The 14,931-nt window shown below is 44.0% G+C and overlaps 1 protein-coding gene across 1 annotated transcript in view; it reads left to right on the top strand.

Annotated features, from left to right (window-relative positions):
- Nucleotides 1-12,801, top strand: part of LOC119449928 (zinc finger protein 808-like) — a 45,516-nt gene extending 32,715 nt beyond the window's left edge. The window contains exons 12-14 of the mRNA XM_037713221.2: nucleotides 598-753; nucleotides 7,515-7,728; nucleotides 11,400-12,801. Of these exons, the coding sequence (XP_037569149.1) occupies nucleotides 598-753; nucleotides 7,515-7,728; nucleotides 11,400-12,095 (1,066 nt within the window). The 3' untranslated portion in view covers nucleotides 12,096-12,801. The remainder of the gene's footprint in view (nucleotides 1-597; nucleotides 754-7,514; nucleotides 7,729-11,399) is intronic.
- The last annotated feature ends 2,130 nt before the right edge of the window (nucleotides 12,802-14,931 follow it).

Genomic DNA, 14,931 nt, shown 5'->3' with positions numbered 1-14,931 from the left:
CGTGGCTTTTGTCCCGTAAAGAAGAATAAAACTGTCTTTTTCAATTCTTCCTCCTTAGCTTTATTCTTGTAACAAGGCTCAACTCAGTATAAGAACATTTTGGGAGCACTGCAGTAGATTACAAGTATGGTGTTGCAGTGTTGGTGCACATGTTTACTGTAATGTCAAATAATGTCATGAACAATGCTAGTGGTGACATTTTGCGACACTGTGGTCAACCACAGTGGACTAGAAACATTCTTGTGTTTCACAACTATTATCTTTGATAATGAAAATAGTAGGTCAATACAGCTTCCAGATTGTTATGTTGCTGCTGACATATTTACAGCAGCAAATAAGCGGAAAGCAGTCTGCCACTTCGATAAATTGGGTAAACACAATGCCACAGGGTGTCACTACTAGTACTGCTGTGTACAACTCTAGGTGTTGCGTTGTATATCTATGCTCGTACATACCGGCTGTGGCAAAAACTGAAACAAAACTGTATAGTAGCAGTATACTTATGCATGCACATAACTTCTATTAACACTTTGCCTGTGAATAGGAAACTAAGAAAAAGTTGCAGCATATCTCTGTGTTAACCCTGTTGCTCTGCAGGAGGTATGGCTGTTCACGGTGGAAATACAGCTGTGAACCTTGTGGCCGTTTCTTCAAGTTTGATGGCAGTCTTCGTGCACACCGGGTCTTCGTTCATGGCATTGAGGGGAAAACTGCTGAGGAGAAGTTCTGTCCAGAGTGCGGGAAAGCCTTCCAGTGAGTTTTGCCTGCGGCTGTGACACTGGGCACTGCAGGAGCAGAGTTGTACTGACTTATTCTCTGCCATTATGCATAGACAGGGCATTGCTGATTAAGGTGGCATAAGGTGGAGTTCGGCGATAGCGGGATCGAATCCCGGCCGCGGTGGCTGCATTTCGATGGAGGCGAAATGCAAAAACGCCCGTGTGCTTGTGTTGTAGTGCACGTTGAAGAACCCCAGTTGGTCAAAATTAATCCAGAGCCCTCCACTACGGCATGCCTCATAATCAAAACTGGTTTTGGCACGTAAAACCCCAGAATAAAGAAGGCAGCACATTGAATTGTGCTTACGCTAACGACAAATCTGAATCCTTTGCAGCCATCTCAAGAAGCGGCCGAGATAATCAGCGCTACAGTCAAGATATGTTGCGCCCACCAAGGCTCTACCACGTGACAAAAATAGCTGGGGGCGTTGCTGTACCTTCCTGACGGCCAACGGCTTAAATACGGTCCCCTTGAGCCCAAGCGTCCACTTCTGCGGCAGGGCATCGAATTGTGCACACACTAACGACAAATTTGCATCCTTTGCAGGGGAGAAATAGTGTCGATTTGCTTTGAAATTGTCTTTGCAACTCTGCGCTGCTGCCGAACACGCCTGTTGTCGCTGTCTTTTTTGTATGAAAGTGTTTGGATTGATACCTGTGCTATCGTACAATGTCGCCGGGGAAAGGGAAGGAGGGGGAAAGTGATGTAGCAGCCTCATTTGCAGAATTTAAGCGGGAAATGCGTGCTGAACTCAGGGACCTGAAAAAGTTTGTTCAGCACTGCAGTGACATGTGTGACGATGTCAAAGACGTGACTCAGGATCTAAAGGCACTAAGAGATGAATTAAAAAGCTTGGTCTCTGAGAATCAAAAACTAAAAGCTGAAAACAAACAGTTAACTCTGAAATTACAAGAGTTGGAACACTATCAAAGAAGTAACAACCTTGAGATCAAAGGTGTTCCGGACGAGTGTGACTCTTTAGTAGCCGTTCGAAAAATCTGTGAACTAATCAGAGAGGTAGTTGACGAGAGCGACATTGACATATGCCATAGAGTCCTAACTGCGAGCTCAACAACCAAGAACATTGTTTATTCGTTTTTCAGGGCGTGCTAAGAGAGACCGATAATAGCCAAGGTTTCTTTAAAAAATGAGAATTGGCACAAAAGACGTTGGCCTGGCTGGTGATAACACTGCAATTTTCATCAATGAACATTTGACGCAACACAACAAGCAGTTGCTTGGAGCAACTATGGCAAAGAAGAAAGAGCTCAAATGGAAGCTCGTGTGGACAACAGGTGTCAAGGTCCTAGCAAGAAAAGACTAAGATAGCCGTATCCTGCAAATCTCTTCTTCAGATGACCTTGCACAAATGAACTAATTATGGTTTTCAGATGCTTCGATGTACTCTTCCGCGAATCCTAAATAATAACACTAGCAAAGTTATAGATGTGTCTCATTTAAGTGTCGCAGAATTATCAGCTCTTTTTGTTATATAAACTATGTAGCAATTTATTTAAGTGCAGAAGATTGCAGCAGGTTTCTTTGTTGTATAAGCTATGCATAAACCATGTTTTCAGTTTTCCTTTATGGCTTGACCTTTGCATAAAACAATGTGACAGTTTAAAAAAAAAAAGTGCTATGATATTGTGATGTCCTTCAGCTGCTGCCATTGTTCACAAAGGGGGCAGAGGATCCCTCAAGCCGTCATTTGAACGGCTTTTCCCTCCGCCTCCTGTTACACTGTACTGTGACGAAGCAAATAAAGCAATCAATCAATCAACTAAAAATTCCATCAGTTAATTATAAGCTTGCTTTCTCTTTACTGTAGATGAGCACGTGTGATGTATACAGATCACAAGTATTTAATACCACATTTAGGACTAATCAATCTAACTTCTCTTTGATTCACTTCAATATTAGAAATATATTAAAAAACAAGCTCGACAACTTACAAATTTTCTTGGATTCTCTCGTGCTGAGATTGGAAGTCATTGTTCTTACGTAGACTTGGTTGGCTATTACGATGATACACCCGTTAGTAACAATTACACATGCATACGCTTGGACCGCGTTGGGAAACGAGGAGGGTGTGTGGCGGTATATGTCAATCATAGCTATACTTATAGCATCATTGAGAAGTACACAATTACAAATGTAGATGTTGAATGCCTATTTATAAAGACATCTCAATTTCAGCTTGCTGCCATATACTATAGGCAACCAGCTGGTTCTAAACGTGACTTCTTAGACTTTCTTGAGCAATTGCTGCAGTTTTTTCAGACAAACAAGTTACCTTTTTTTGTTGGTGGTGATATAAGTATAAATGTGGTTAGTAATGACCAATATGCGATGAATTATAAGAGTGATTATGTCATACGGATGTGAGAATTTGGTTTTGGTTCCTGCACGCATTGGTCCTAAAACTTAAAACAGGTACAACCATAGACATTCGTGTTAAGAGTATCAGTGTATCTGAACTAATGGGTGGAGTGATAGTTGGAGACATAGGCGATCATCTGCCCATGTTTTGTGTTACTGCTCACTTCACACGCCGACATCACCTTGAAGTAAGCAAGTATTGAGTGATAAATAACAAATCACTCGAAAAAAATTTTTTCGTTGGTGGAGGCAATCAACTAGTTTGTATGACTGCAATGATCCTAATGATGCTTACGAGAACTTCTACAACAAGTTAAAAGTAAGTTATGATCGTGCGTTTCCTTTACAATGTGGCCGAAAGAATAAGAAAATTGTGGATTAACCCTGCATTATACAGAAGAATAAGAGAAAAAAACAAAATGTATCACGCTTTTATTAATATGCACGATGTAAATCTATTCAAGGAGTTCAAAAAGGTTCAAAATAAACTAACTTCAGATCTAAAGAAAGCAAGAGAAAATTATTATGAAAGTTTGTTTTTTCTCCATCAAACTAATGTAAAAAAAATATGGGAAACAGTAAACAGATTGACAAGCAGAAAAAATGCAACAACCAGCGTACAAGAGATGGAGATAAATGGAAATGCGATAGCAGGGCAGTGTTTGGCTAACACCTCCAATGAGTATTTTATACAGTCAGGGAAGGCAGGTATCGCAATTATAGGCAGTCAACAACCAACAAGACAAATCAGTTCTTTACTAAATTTGTTTGTTCTTTATTACGTTTCCCCACAAGAGACTGAAGAGTTACTTAATAGAATAAAAAATATTGCCACTGGTTATGATGAATTTAGGGCTGAACTACTAAGTCATTCATTTGAGAAAGGAAAGGTTGGCGCTATCTTCTGCAGCCCTTGAGGGAGCACGGCTCAGAGCCAGTAAAGTATGTTTCCAAGTTAACCAAGAAACATTCTCGCCCATATTATTAACCTAATGTTCAACACTGGTATCTTCCCTGACCAACTGAAAATAGCAAGAGTTGTTCCGATGCACAAATGCGGAGACAAAAATGTCCTTACAAATTATCGGCCAATATCGGTATTACCTGTTTTATCAAAAGTCGATGAGTGGGCAATTAATGATCACATAACGAAGTTCTTAAAGAAGTATAAAATTATATCTAGTTCGCAGTTTGGAATTTCAAAAACACAAGTCAACTGAACAAGCTACTAAAATAAGGATTATACATTAGGGCTGTTTCTAGACTTGCGAAAAGCATTTGATTTGGTTAATCATAGTATACTACTTCTAAAACTGCAATGTTATGGAATACGTGCCATGTCATTGAAATTAATGACCACCTATCTTGAGAAACGCTTCTAATTTACAGATGTTAATAATTATTCCTCTACATCATTAAATGTAACAAATGGTGTACTCCGAGGATCAGTATTGGGTCCTAGCCTGTTTTTGTTATACATCAATGACATAACTCAAATTGACAACACCCTTGATATAGTAATGTTCGCAAACGATACTAACCTATTTTTTACTTCACGGACGAAATGTGAACTTCAAGAAAAGACTAATCATTATCTACAAAACCTATCCGAATGGTTAAATGATAATTGTCTACAATTAAATGCCTCTAAAACCAAATACATCATTTTTTTCTCCTTCAAATAAGCTGCGACCAATATGTCATGCATATTGTTACGGGGAGATTTACAGATAAGGGGGTTATTTACACTATGTACAAGGGGACTAAAAGTTGGATAGTAACAACAAAGGTGGCGAACCACAGTTGCACTTCTTCCTGGTCTCGTCGGCTCTATGCTTCAGCATCTTCTTTGTCTGCCAGACAACTGACTCATAACAATATTACATATGGAACCGAGAGTATTCAGCAAACACCTGAGCAAAAATTCCTAGGCGTTTGGTTCCAAGAGTCTTTGGCATGGTCATGTTATGTGGACCATTTGGTAATCGATATAGCTCGATCAATGGGATTCATTAGAAAGATTTCTACAATAATACCTCTTCGGCTAAAAAAACCATTACACTCTAGTATATTCTAAGATTGCCTATTGTTCGCTAGTATGGGGTACCACCATTCAGCGCAACTATAATAGATTAACGGTACTACAAAAGCATGTGCTACGTATTTTTGAAAATTATGCAGGAGATATCCGTGACTTACGTACCAGGGAGTTATTTGTGAAACACAGCATGCCTATGGCCAATCGAATTTTTCTTTATAAATTAGTGCAGCATATACACACCAAAAACATATACAAAGATATTGATATGGTAGTTGTACATCAGTACAGGTTTAGGCAGCATAGGAGGAGGCTTCCGAAGATAAGGACAAATTGCGGGAAACAATCGTTGACATATCAAGCTATACAGATTCTGAATAAACAGAAAGACATAATAAATTGGACAGATAGCCCTGGTAAACTTAAAAGAATGTACAAAACGTTTTTTGTAACAACAGCATTTGTATTGTAGACTATTTTACATTAGCTCTACTTTATTCATAACATTTCTGTTTTGTATGCACAGTGTACTGGTAGATAATCGTTCTCCACATATCTATAACACGAATCGATAAAAGACCTACTAAGCTATCTAACACATGAATCCTGTATGACCATTTGTATATGTAATATGCATGTATAATGTGTATCTGCGTGAACTATGTGCATATGTATGCATCTTATACTTGTTATCTGATGTATGAGAAGTCTCTTTTTTTTTTTCCTTCTTTGGCTGTACATTGAGTGCAACTGTAATTTTCATATAATGTGCACCTTATTGTACACATTATTGTAAATGCTGTATGAACTGAACGGGGGCAGGGGCCCTGTCAGGCTGTTTCATCCTTTAGTTTCTGTCTCCGCAGGGAATGCCCTGAAATAAAGTGACTTTGATTGATATAGAGGTGCGAAAATATCCGAATAACATATCAAATATATTGTCAAAATAACTTCACTCTTCAAATGAAGCAGCCATTATTCGTAAATACAAATAGTTATCAAATAGTTTTCTAATATTTTAAACCATCAACTGAGGGTGATCAAGCATAAAATTGAAGCAAAAGTGTCATAATTTTAATCCCAGTTGCCATAGTCGACACAAGACCCAAGAAATTACGTAGTGGAGCATGCTTTACGTGGCTCAGAGGTCCAGACATTTCCAGATAAACCACTGTCATTCGCACTAGCCGAGGGAGGTGTCCTGGCTATGCAAATTAACTGCTTATTTGTTCATAATACTTCAGAATTTGCACTGTAAGGACAGAAGCTTGCTAACATCGTGAATATACACAGGGTGTGAACATTGTTTTATATTAATGTGAAAATGGCTGTTCATTATTTGAAAACTATTCTAAATGTATTCGGCATAAGATTCGACTCGATTCTGTTATAATTTGATTCATATTTGATTTGGTTTGAAAAATAACTATAGTTAAACATTAATATAACGAAGTTGGCAAAATTATCACTTCATTCGCTATGTCATCGAAATTTCGCTATGTTGGAATTTTTTCTTCATATCCTTTCTCATCAATTACGATTGCTTGCAAGATACCAGCCTCCTCAAGTGATACGGCCTTGTGTTTAGTACCCACTACTATTGCAACAATGTTTAGGCCTCATGAGGCTAGGACGTAACTGGTGGAGAACATTAGTCACAATAAAAACACCATGTCAGAGACCAAATCAGGCACTGAGGCAAGGCACGCATGGAATATGGAACTACGACTCTACTGCGTACAATGTACCGATAGAAATGTGTGACTTGCATGATACGATGCACCGATACGTATGCCCCCTAGTGCCTCCTCAGCTCAACACTGCGATCTCCAGATCATGGCCTCTGAGATATGGCAAGTTAGGATCTCAGAGGCCATGGCTGGCCATTTGCCAAACTGCTTTACCAGCTGCTTTTTCCCACTCGGCGTGTAATTTGAAAGATGTGTTTGCAAACAGCCGCATTGAATTCAACCGTTTGACCACTGGCACCCACAGTAGATTCCATTTATTGCCTCGGTCATCATTCACAGCAGCAGTGAAATTTCATTATATTGAACTTGCAGATAAACACAATTTGTTATATTGAGGTTTAAAATGCATGTGTTCTATGGACAGAAGTTATGCAAAGTTAAATACTTCGTTACATCAAAAATTTTGTTATATATTGAACTTTAATATATATTGCGAAATAATAATGTATATGTATTTGCGCACTGCTCGACTTGCATTAGTTCATCTGAAACTTCAACTATGCTTAGCAGTGCCCAGAGGTGACCTTGATTCTTGAAACACTTTCTTCGCTGCATTGTTTATGCAGGACTGAATTGAGCCTGGCAATGCACTTCCGCACGCACACCCAGGAGGTCAACTTCAAGTGTAGCGTCTGCAGCAAGATCTATCGCAGTCGCTGCAGCCTCAAGAAACACATTGCCACTGCGCACCGAACAAGCCTGCGCTTCTTTTGTCCTGTCTGCAACCGGGGCTTCCTGAACCATGCCTCCATGCTTCTGCATGTTAAATTTGCCCACAAGGTTGGTCTGTGTTTTTTAGAAGACATGCAGTTGAATCGCGCCAGAATGATGGCAATTTTAAAAAAATTTCATTGTTGCCGAATTTCGAAGATGTGAAATTTACAAATAACCACGAGACTTGTGGTTTAGGGGCACAGAAAAGTAGTTTTAATTGAAGAAGTTGAATATCGACTTGTTTGCACTTGCTGCCAAGCAGCAGCGATGCACTGCAGCTTTCACCTTCTATCAGATGAGCATCGTGACATCATTGGCATGCCCTCTGATGAAACTCCAGATTGTACTAAAGGCTTTCATTGCATAAGGTGTTGCTAGAATGAGTGCATACTCTGTGGTGGTGTCTTCACTGTTCGATAAATCAAAATCACGAACACTCCTTATGATTTCGTTATTGTTCATTTCTTCATGGATGGTGACATGGCGCTCTGCCTTGACAAATGTGCTGTGGGGTACAGCTATCACATGTTGATGATTTACGCAACTTGCTTAAGCATAAATGTGCCCAAATGGCGGGAAACATCTCACACATTGTTGCTGCTGGCTTTGGATGTAAAATAATTAATCTTTTGAATGAGATTCTGAAAGGGAGCGGCACATTTGTGTTGCAAACTACGCACAAATTTGTTATCTCACCACGTTTTAATGACACTGACAATGGCGCTGGCTCTTACAGTCAGCTGCTTTATGGCTCTCACCAGCAATATCTGGAGGGCATTCAAAGGCAGTTGATATTTGCTGTAAACATTTTGACTGTAAACAATTGATTGTAAACATTTTGTTAGGCTAGGACTCGCAAGAGTAGCTCTTGAGTTTTATGTTTTTTTTTTTTTTCTTTTCGGTGTGTAGTTGTGTCCAGGATTGCTCCACGAAAACTTTGTTGACGTGAAATGCAGCTGTTGTAGACGTTGTGACAACGTTGTATGCTCGGCTTGGCGCATGCGGAGTGGCACTCAATGCAAGCAAGTACACAATAACGTAGCTGAACGAAGACCACTTTATTTGTTAGTAGCAGAAATATATACAAAGAAGGGGGCCGCCTGTGGCGCCATTTAGTAATACAGTTAAACCTGGATATAACGAAATTGACAAATTCCCGAAAAACTTCATTATAAAGAGGATTTCATTATATGCAGGTTTCTGCACGAAAATTCGAAAAATAAACGTTTACCGTATTTACTCGATTCTAACGCGCCCTCAATTGTAACGCGCATCCGTTTTCCGTTTTCGTCGAAGCACTCATCCTCCGAATGTCACCGGATGCGTGGACGCGTGTCGTTTCGCACAAGCGCGAGGCATCGGAAACGAAGAGCGAGCGTCACGATGGCGTCGTAGCGTCGTATAGTGTTGTAGAACATCGCTGTTACGTTCCCGGGGGCTGCGTTTTCCCGGCTGTTACGTCGTTTTCGACCGGTCCCGGCACAGCTCCCTTAGAACCCAATGCATTGGTAACCCCGCTATTGCGTCGCAACTGTGGGACCGTTCTCGCATCATACGTTGCGAACTGCCACCCCGCGCCGGCCCGAGCGGCCATTTTGACTTTTCATGTCGCTTGGCTTGGTGGCTTGACGATGGCATTGGCCGCCCAAAGTGCCGGGGGCGACAACTATGATGTATTTTCGGTTTCCGCCAGCAAAAGTATGGCCCTTGAGATCCGTATTTGCTATATAAAGATGGTTTCCATGACGCGCGTTGTGGCCCTAAAATTGGTTTTGGCTCATAGATATTACGTATATAAGGGTACGGCCACGCTAGCGGCAAAAAACGCGCGCGTCATGCAGCGAGCGGCAAGTTGCCGCGCGTCAGCGCCTTGCCGCGAGGCCACCGTGGCACGCGCGTCTCGCCGCGCGGCAGCGCGATAAGATCTCCCGCGCTCTCCGAACGGACGAGCAACACCGCGAGCGCTCGTTGCTTCGTGCGAGAGACGACGATCGTCGATTGAAAACCCGGCGCGCACCGGCGGCGTTCCGGTTGTGATGGCTCCGTGACGTCACGCTCGTCGCTCTTGATTGGTTCTTCATCTCGCGGCACGCGGCATTTGCCGCAGAACCCATTTCGCGCGGCACGTCGCAAGACCCCCGATTCCTGCCGCTTTTGCCGCGCGCGGCATGACGCGTTGCCGCGCGTTTCTGACGCGCGTTTTTGCTGCGTGTTTTTGCCGCTAGCGTGGCCGTACCCTAAAGTCCAAGGGCGATAACGCAGTCGCCGCGCGCCGTATGCTGTATGTGCGAGTGAAAACGTGCGAGGGTAGCCGACGACTGCGTCTAAATCTCGCGCGCGCAAGAAAAGCAGGGAGGAAGCGCGCCTTCTTCCGCTGCGCTCGAGGCGCCTGGCGAGGGAGCGAGGGGGGAGGGAGAGCGGGGCGGCGCGCGGTCGCGCAGGCCGTATCTTGAAAGCGATCTGCTTTGGGGCAGAGTCTAGCAGTGTAGGTGCGTCGGCGGCTCGTAGCTTTCTGCGTGCTATGTGTTCTCGGCGCTCAGTTTGTGTTGAAGCGATAGACAACAGCACGAAGGTCACTTCGCTCGGTTCTCCAGCGGCGCTTCCACACGCCGCCAGCGCGTGTCCGCGCTCATCGAGTCTGATGTGCCACAGCGTGTACCAGCGCGTCGGCAACATCAGCTGGAAAAAGAGAGGGTGCCGGCTTGGCGGGCTAGGCCAGCTGCAGCAAGCGACAGGATCAGATTTGAATGAAGAGAGGGGGAAAGGTCACGCCCGCGGCGGCAAGATCGCCGGGTCGAGGGATGCAGGGCCGCCTCGCACACGCACGCACGCACACATGCGTGCGCTCGCTTCGCATTCCATCGTGGCGGAGAAGGGGCTTCCGGCTGCAGCTCGCGCAAAAATGACAAAATTTGGGGCGAAATCTTTAGGTGGTCGGAGGGGAAAATTCGTTACATCGAGGGGGTCTCCCGCTGCCACTTCGTTACGTAGAGGTCTCAAATACATGTGCTTCTATGGAGTAACGGCGGGGAATCGAAAAACTTCGTTATATCCAGGAATTCGTTATATGGAGGTTCGTTATAAGCAGGTTTAACTGTAGCATAACTACAGCATCTTTCCCTCTTAAAGAAATTAATCACAATTGATTACAACATTACATTTAGTAGTCTGCGAACCAGGTAGGTTCGCAGACTACCAAAGAGACCTTCCTTCTATTCGTGCTGATTGCCGTAGCGTTGTCAGTTATTTGTTCCTTGTTGACATTGCTTTAACTGCACTGCTTTGTATTCTTGACAGTCTCGTTTCCATCTGTGGTGGTTCTGAAGAGGGCTGCATTTCCTGAAACTGAAAGCTTGCAACACCATGTGCTGCCAAGTTCTTTCCCACTGCCATCGCAAGCTTTCAGTTTTAGAAAATGAGGGGCTCATCAGAGCCCTCACAAATGGAAACAAGACATTCAAAAATATAAAGCAGCGCAGTAAAAAAAGTGTTCCTTACAGTGTGCATCTCCTTGTAGTTAGCATCCTTGTGGGGTGTCTTCTTTTCTCAAGTTCTAGAAGAAAGACCATTAATTTTGTCCCTATGGCTGCTGTTAAACAATGCAGCTTATTACCACTTCTTGCAGTTTACAGTGATAGACAATATTGTTATAAAATCTAGTCCCAGGCTTGTTTTTTTAATAAGAATTTGTTCCATTTTTATTAACGGAAAGGACTTTTTCTTTTTTTTTTTTCAAGGATGGTGCCAAAGCTGGAGCGACAGCCGAAGTTATTGCTAACCCTCCAGAGCCCTCTGCAGATGCTCTTATCTCAGTCACAACAACAGTTGTCAACCCCGAACCAGCCACAGCTCCAACTTCAGCCACACTTTCTGTTGCGGGCACGGAACCTGTGTCCATTGTGCCTTCAGTTCAAGTAGTGCTGCCCGCATCGACTGCGTGTTCGGTTTCAGGCATGGCAGCTGCTCCCACTGTGTCTTCACTTCCAGATGTAGCAAACCTGTCCTCTGTATCCTCGGCTGCATGCATGACAGCTGCACCTGCGGTGCCTCCGGTTCCAGATGTAACTTCCTCCTATCCAGCGGCGGCCTCCAATATAACAGCAGCTCCAATTGAGAATGCGGCAGAAGTTGCAGCTTCGGTTGCCTTACCGGCGTTGTCCGCTACAGACAGTAGCATCGTTGAATTGGAGCCGGTGCAGGAGATCACTGAGCTGACCCGAATGGATCCCGGTACTCAAGAGCATGCCGCCGTGGAGCACTTGTTTGCCAGCATGCAGCAGCCTGAAGCCTCCTTGCCTGTGGTTGCAGGTGGACCGTCATTGACTGTCGTGGGCTCGGCGCAGCACATGCTGCACATGCTCTCTGTGTCCCAAGTTGAGGAAGTGGTCAGTGAGGTCTGCCTGCCTCAGAGCAATTGTTCAAACGTGTGGTAGTTAACGTGAGACTTATTTACAAGAAGGTACGTGATATAGGTCATAGGTCTTAAAGTGCAGAGAGTTGTGTTGGCTGTTTAGCCCCGTGAGAAAAACCTGAAGTGTGTGCTCTGGACGCTGTAAGGACTCAGACGGGCGTATTTGCGGGGCTGTTGCTTTTCTTTTCTATTTATTTTTCGTTAACGTGCCATTCAATGTTACGATTGCATGTTTACTGCTCAGTATGTTTCCCAACAACCTGTAAGGTGCAATTGTAAGTTTAAAAAAAGGAAACAATTTCAGTAGATATTTCTATTGATGCAGGAGGATGCAGGGACTCTTAATATTACGTACCAATTAGCAAGTTAAATATTTCACTGAAACCATTTATGTTGATGACCCCTGGAGATCAGGTCTTTGAGCTTGTGTAGGAAAGATTTTTCTGTTCTTCAAGGCGTTGATTTCAGCATTTTAAACCTAATCATCTACAACACAAGCTTGCAATCCAAGTGCATGTAAGTCAATTGAGTTATGTAGAAACAATGTTATATATTATCGTGTACCATATATGTTGAAGTTGTATAGTAATACTAAGTTTTAATTTGCAGTGTTTTCACACTGAGACTGTTGTAAGTTATCTTGTGATGACTTCCGTTTTTTTTTTTTTTTTTCTATAGTCACCATGATACTGAAATAAATGCACCTATGCTCTGTCTGGTTTCTGTATCATGGGGTGGAGCTTTGTTGTTTATTATGGAGTGGAAAGGCTTCTGTGAATAAGAGTGACAATAACAGTGCTCTCACCTAAGAGTTGGCAGTACATATCCGTACTACAGCAGCTTGTAAATTGCTTAGTGTATGGCAGTGTAAATGGAAATTTTGTAGCTTAAATGCCTTGAATACACCAGCATTCATCCATCTTTGAGCCTGCTTCTGTTATGCTTACAATACAGTGGAACCCCGTTGATACGTTCCTTCCTCAGTGCTGCGTTTTCCCGGCTGCTGTCGCATTTTCGCGGTCCCAACCTAACTCCCATTGACTTCTATGTATTATGTTCCCCCTTGATATGTCGCCAATCTGTAATGTTCCTGCATCTTACGTTGCGTTTGAACGTAGCAGTCACTTAAATTTAGCGGTGTAGCCAGCTTGTACGTTGCGACAAGTGACCGGTGCGTTTCAATAAGCTACCGGCACGTTGCAACAATCGACCTAAGTTTGCAGTAAGTGACCAAAGGTTGCAGTAAGCGACCAAGGTTTGTAGTAAGCAATTAAAGTTTGCATTAAGCTATCAAAATTTCCAGTAAGCTACCGAAGTTGCAGTAAGTGACCAAAGTTGCAGTATGTGACCAAAGTTTGCTGTAATCGACCACAGTTTGCAATAAGCGGCCAAAGTTGCACAAGCCAGGTGCTGCACATTTGCATAGAGCTGTTGGTGAAGCACCTGAAGCGAAGTGCATCAGTTGAAGCCTACCGGGAACCACGCACTCTGGGGCAGATCCACCGAGTGTAGCATTACATTTATTTTGTAACCGGTAAGGGTCTTATATAAGTAGCATAATCGCTGGTTCTCTCAAGTCAGCTGCACCGCAATGCAGACGTGTTTTGCGGTGAAACATAAGTAAAATATTGTGATCAAGCATATGATCAAGGTTGAAAGGGGCCACTGTCGCGAAATTTTGTTCATGTTCCCTTAATTATGCACACGCACCGAGGACGGTGCTCGGTCACGGTACGAGCATCGAGACGTCTAATAACCGTACTGGCAGCCATTCACAAATGTTTCTGACATCGCTGTGACGATTTGTGGCTTTCCTCATAGTTACGTTTTCCCGGCTGGTACATTTTTTTTTTCTCAGTACCTTGAAAAACGCATCAACGGGGTTCTATGCATAGAACCCCGCTGTTACTTTCCGGGTGCTGCGTTTTCCCTGCTGTTTCGTCGTTCTCGGACAGTCCCGGCACAGCTCCCATAAAACCCAATGCATTGGTAACCCCGCTGTTGCGTCGCAACTGTGAGACCGTTCCCGCATCATACGTTGCGAACTGCCACGCCCGCGCCAGCCCGAGCGGCCATTTTGACCTTTCATGTCGCTTGGCTTGGTGGCTTTTTGGCCTCCCAAAGTGCCGGGGGCGACACCTATGACGTATTTTTGGTTTCCGCCAGCAAAAGTATGGCCTTTGAGATCCGTATTTGCTATCTAAAGATGGTGTCTATGACGCGTTGTGGCCCTAAAATTAGTTTTGGCGCATAGATGTTCCGTATAAAGTCCAAGGGCGATAACGCTGTCGCCGCGCGCCGTTGTGTGTGCGAGGGGAGCCGACGACCGCGTCGAAATCTCGCTCGCGCAAGAAAGCAGGGAGGAAGCGCGCCTTCTTCCGTTGCGCAGGCACCAGGGAGGGGGAGGGATTGCGGGCAGCGTTGTACTCTGGCGTCAACTGCATACTGCGCGTCGGCGCGCGGTCGCGTGGCCGACGCGCACCTGCCACGCCCCCGCTGTACCTACTAGCAATTGTAAAGTCCGTCCCGGGAAGCGTGCCGGCGAGCGCCCGACGCTGACCGCGCGCGGACGGCGTAGCCATAGTACAGTGTACTAGAATACCTTGCCAAGGTATTTAGTACACTGTAGCCATAGAGTAGGAGGCTGATCCCCTTGCGATCGACCATCCCTGCCGTCAGGTGGCATTGGCAGCGGAACACTCGAGCACTATTGCACAACTGCACCCACTTCTGCCACAGCATGTGCTATACGGGAAAGCGAGATTCCAGGAGATGCATGCGGCGAAGACATCAGGGAGCGCGAAAGAGTCGAGCGTCCCCACATAATTGAAGGCAAAGTACTTTCCGTTAAATTTCGC

Source organism: Dermacentor silvarum, chromosome 4 (genome assembly GCF_013339745.2).
Source record: "Dermacentor silvarum isolate Dsil-2018 chromosome 4, BIME_Dsil_1.4, whole genome shotgun sequence".
NCBI classification, from domain to species: Eukaryota; Metazoa; Arthropoda; class Arachnida; order Ixodida; family Ixodidae; genus Dermacentor; species Dermacentor silvarum.
Note: the sequence above shows the minus strand (reverse complement) of the source record. Positions and strands in the feature narration are given on the sequence as shown.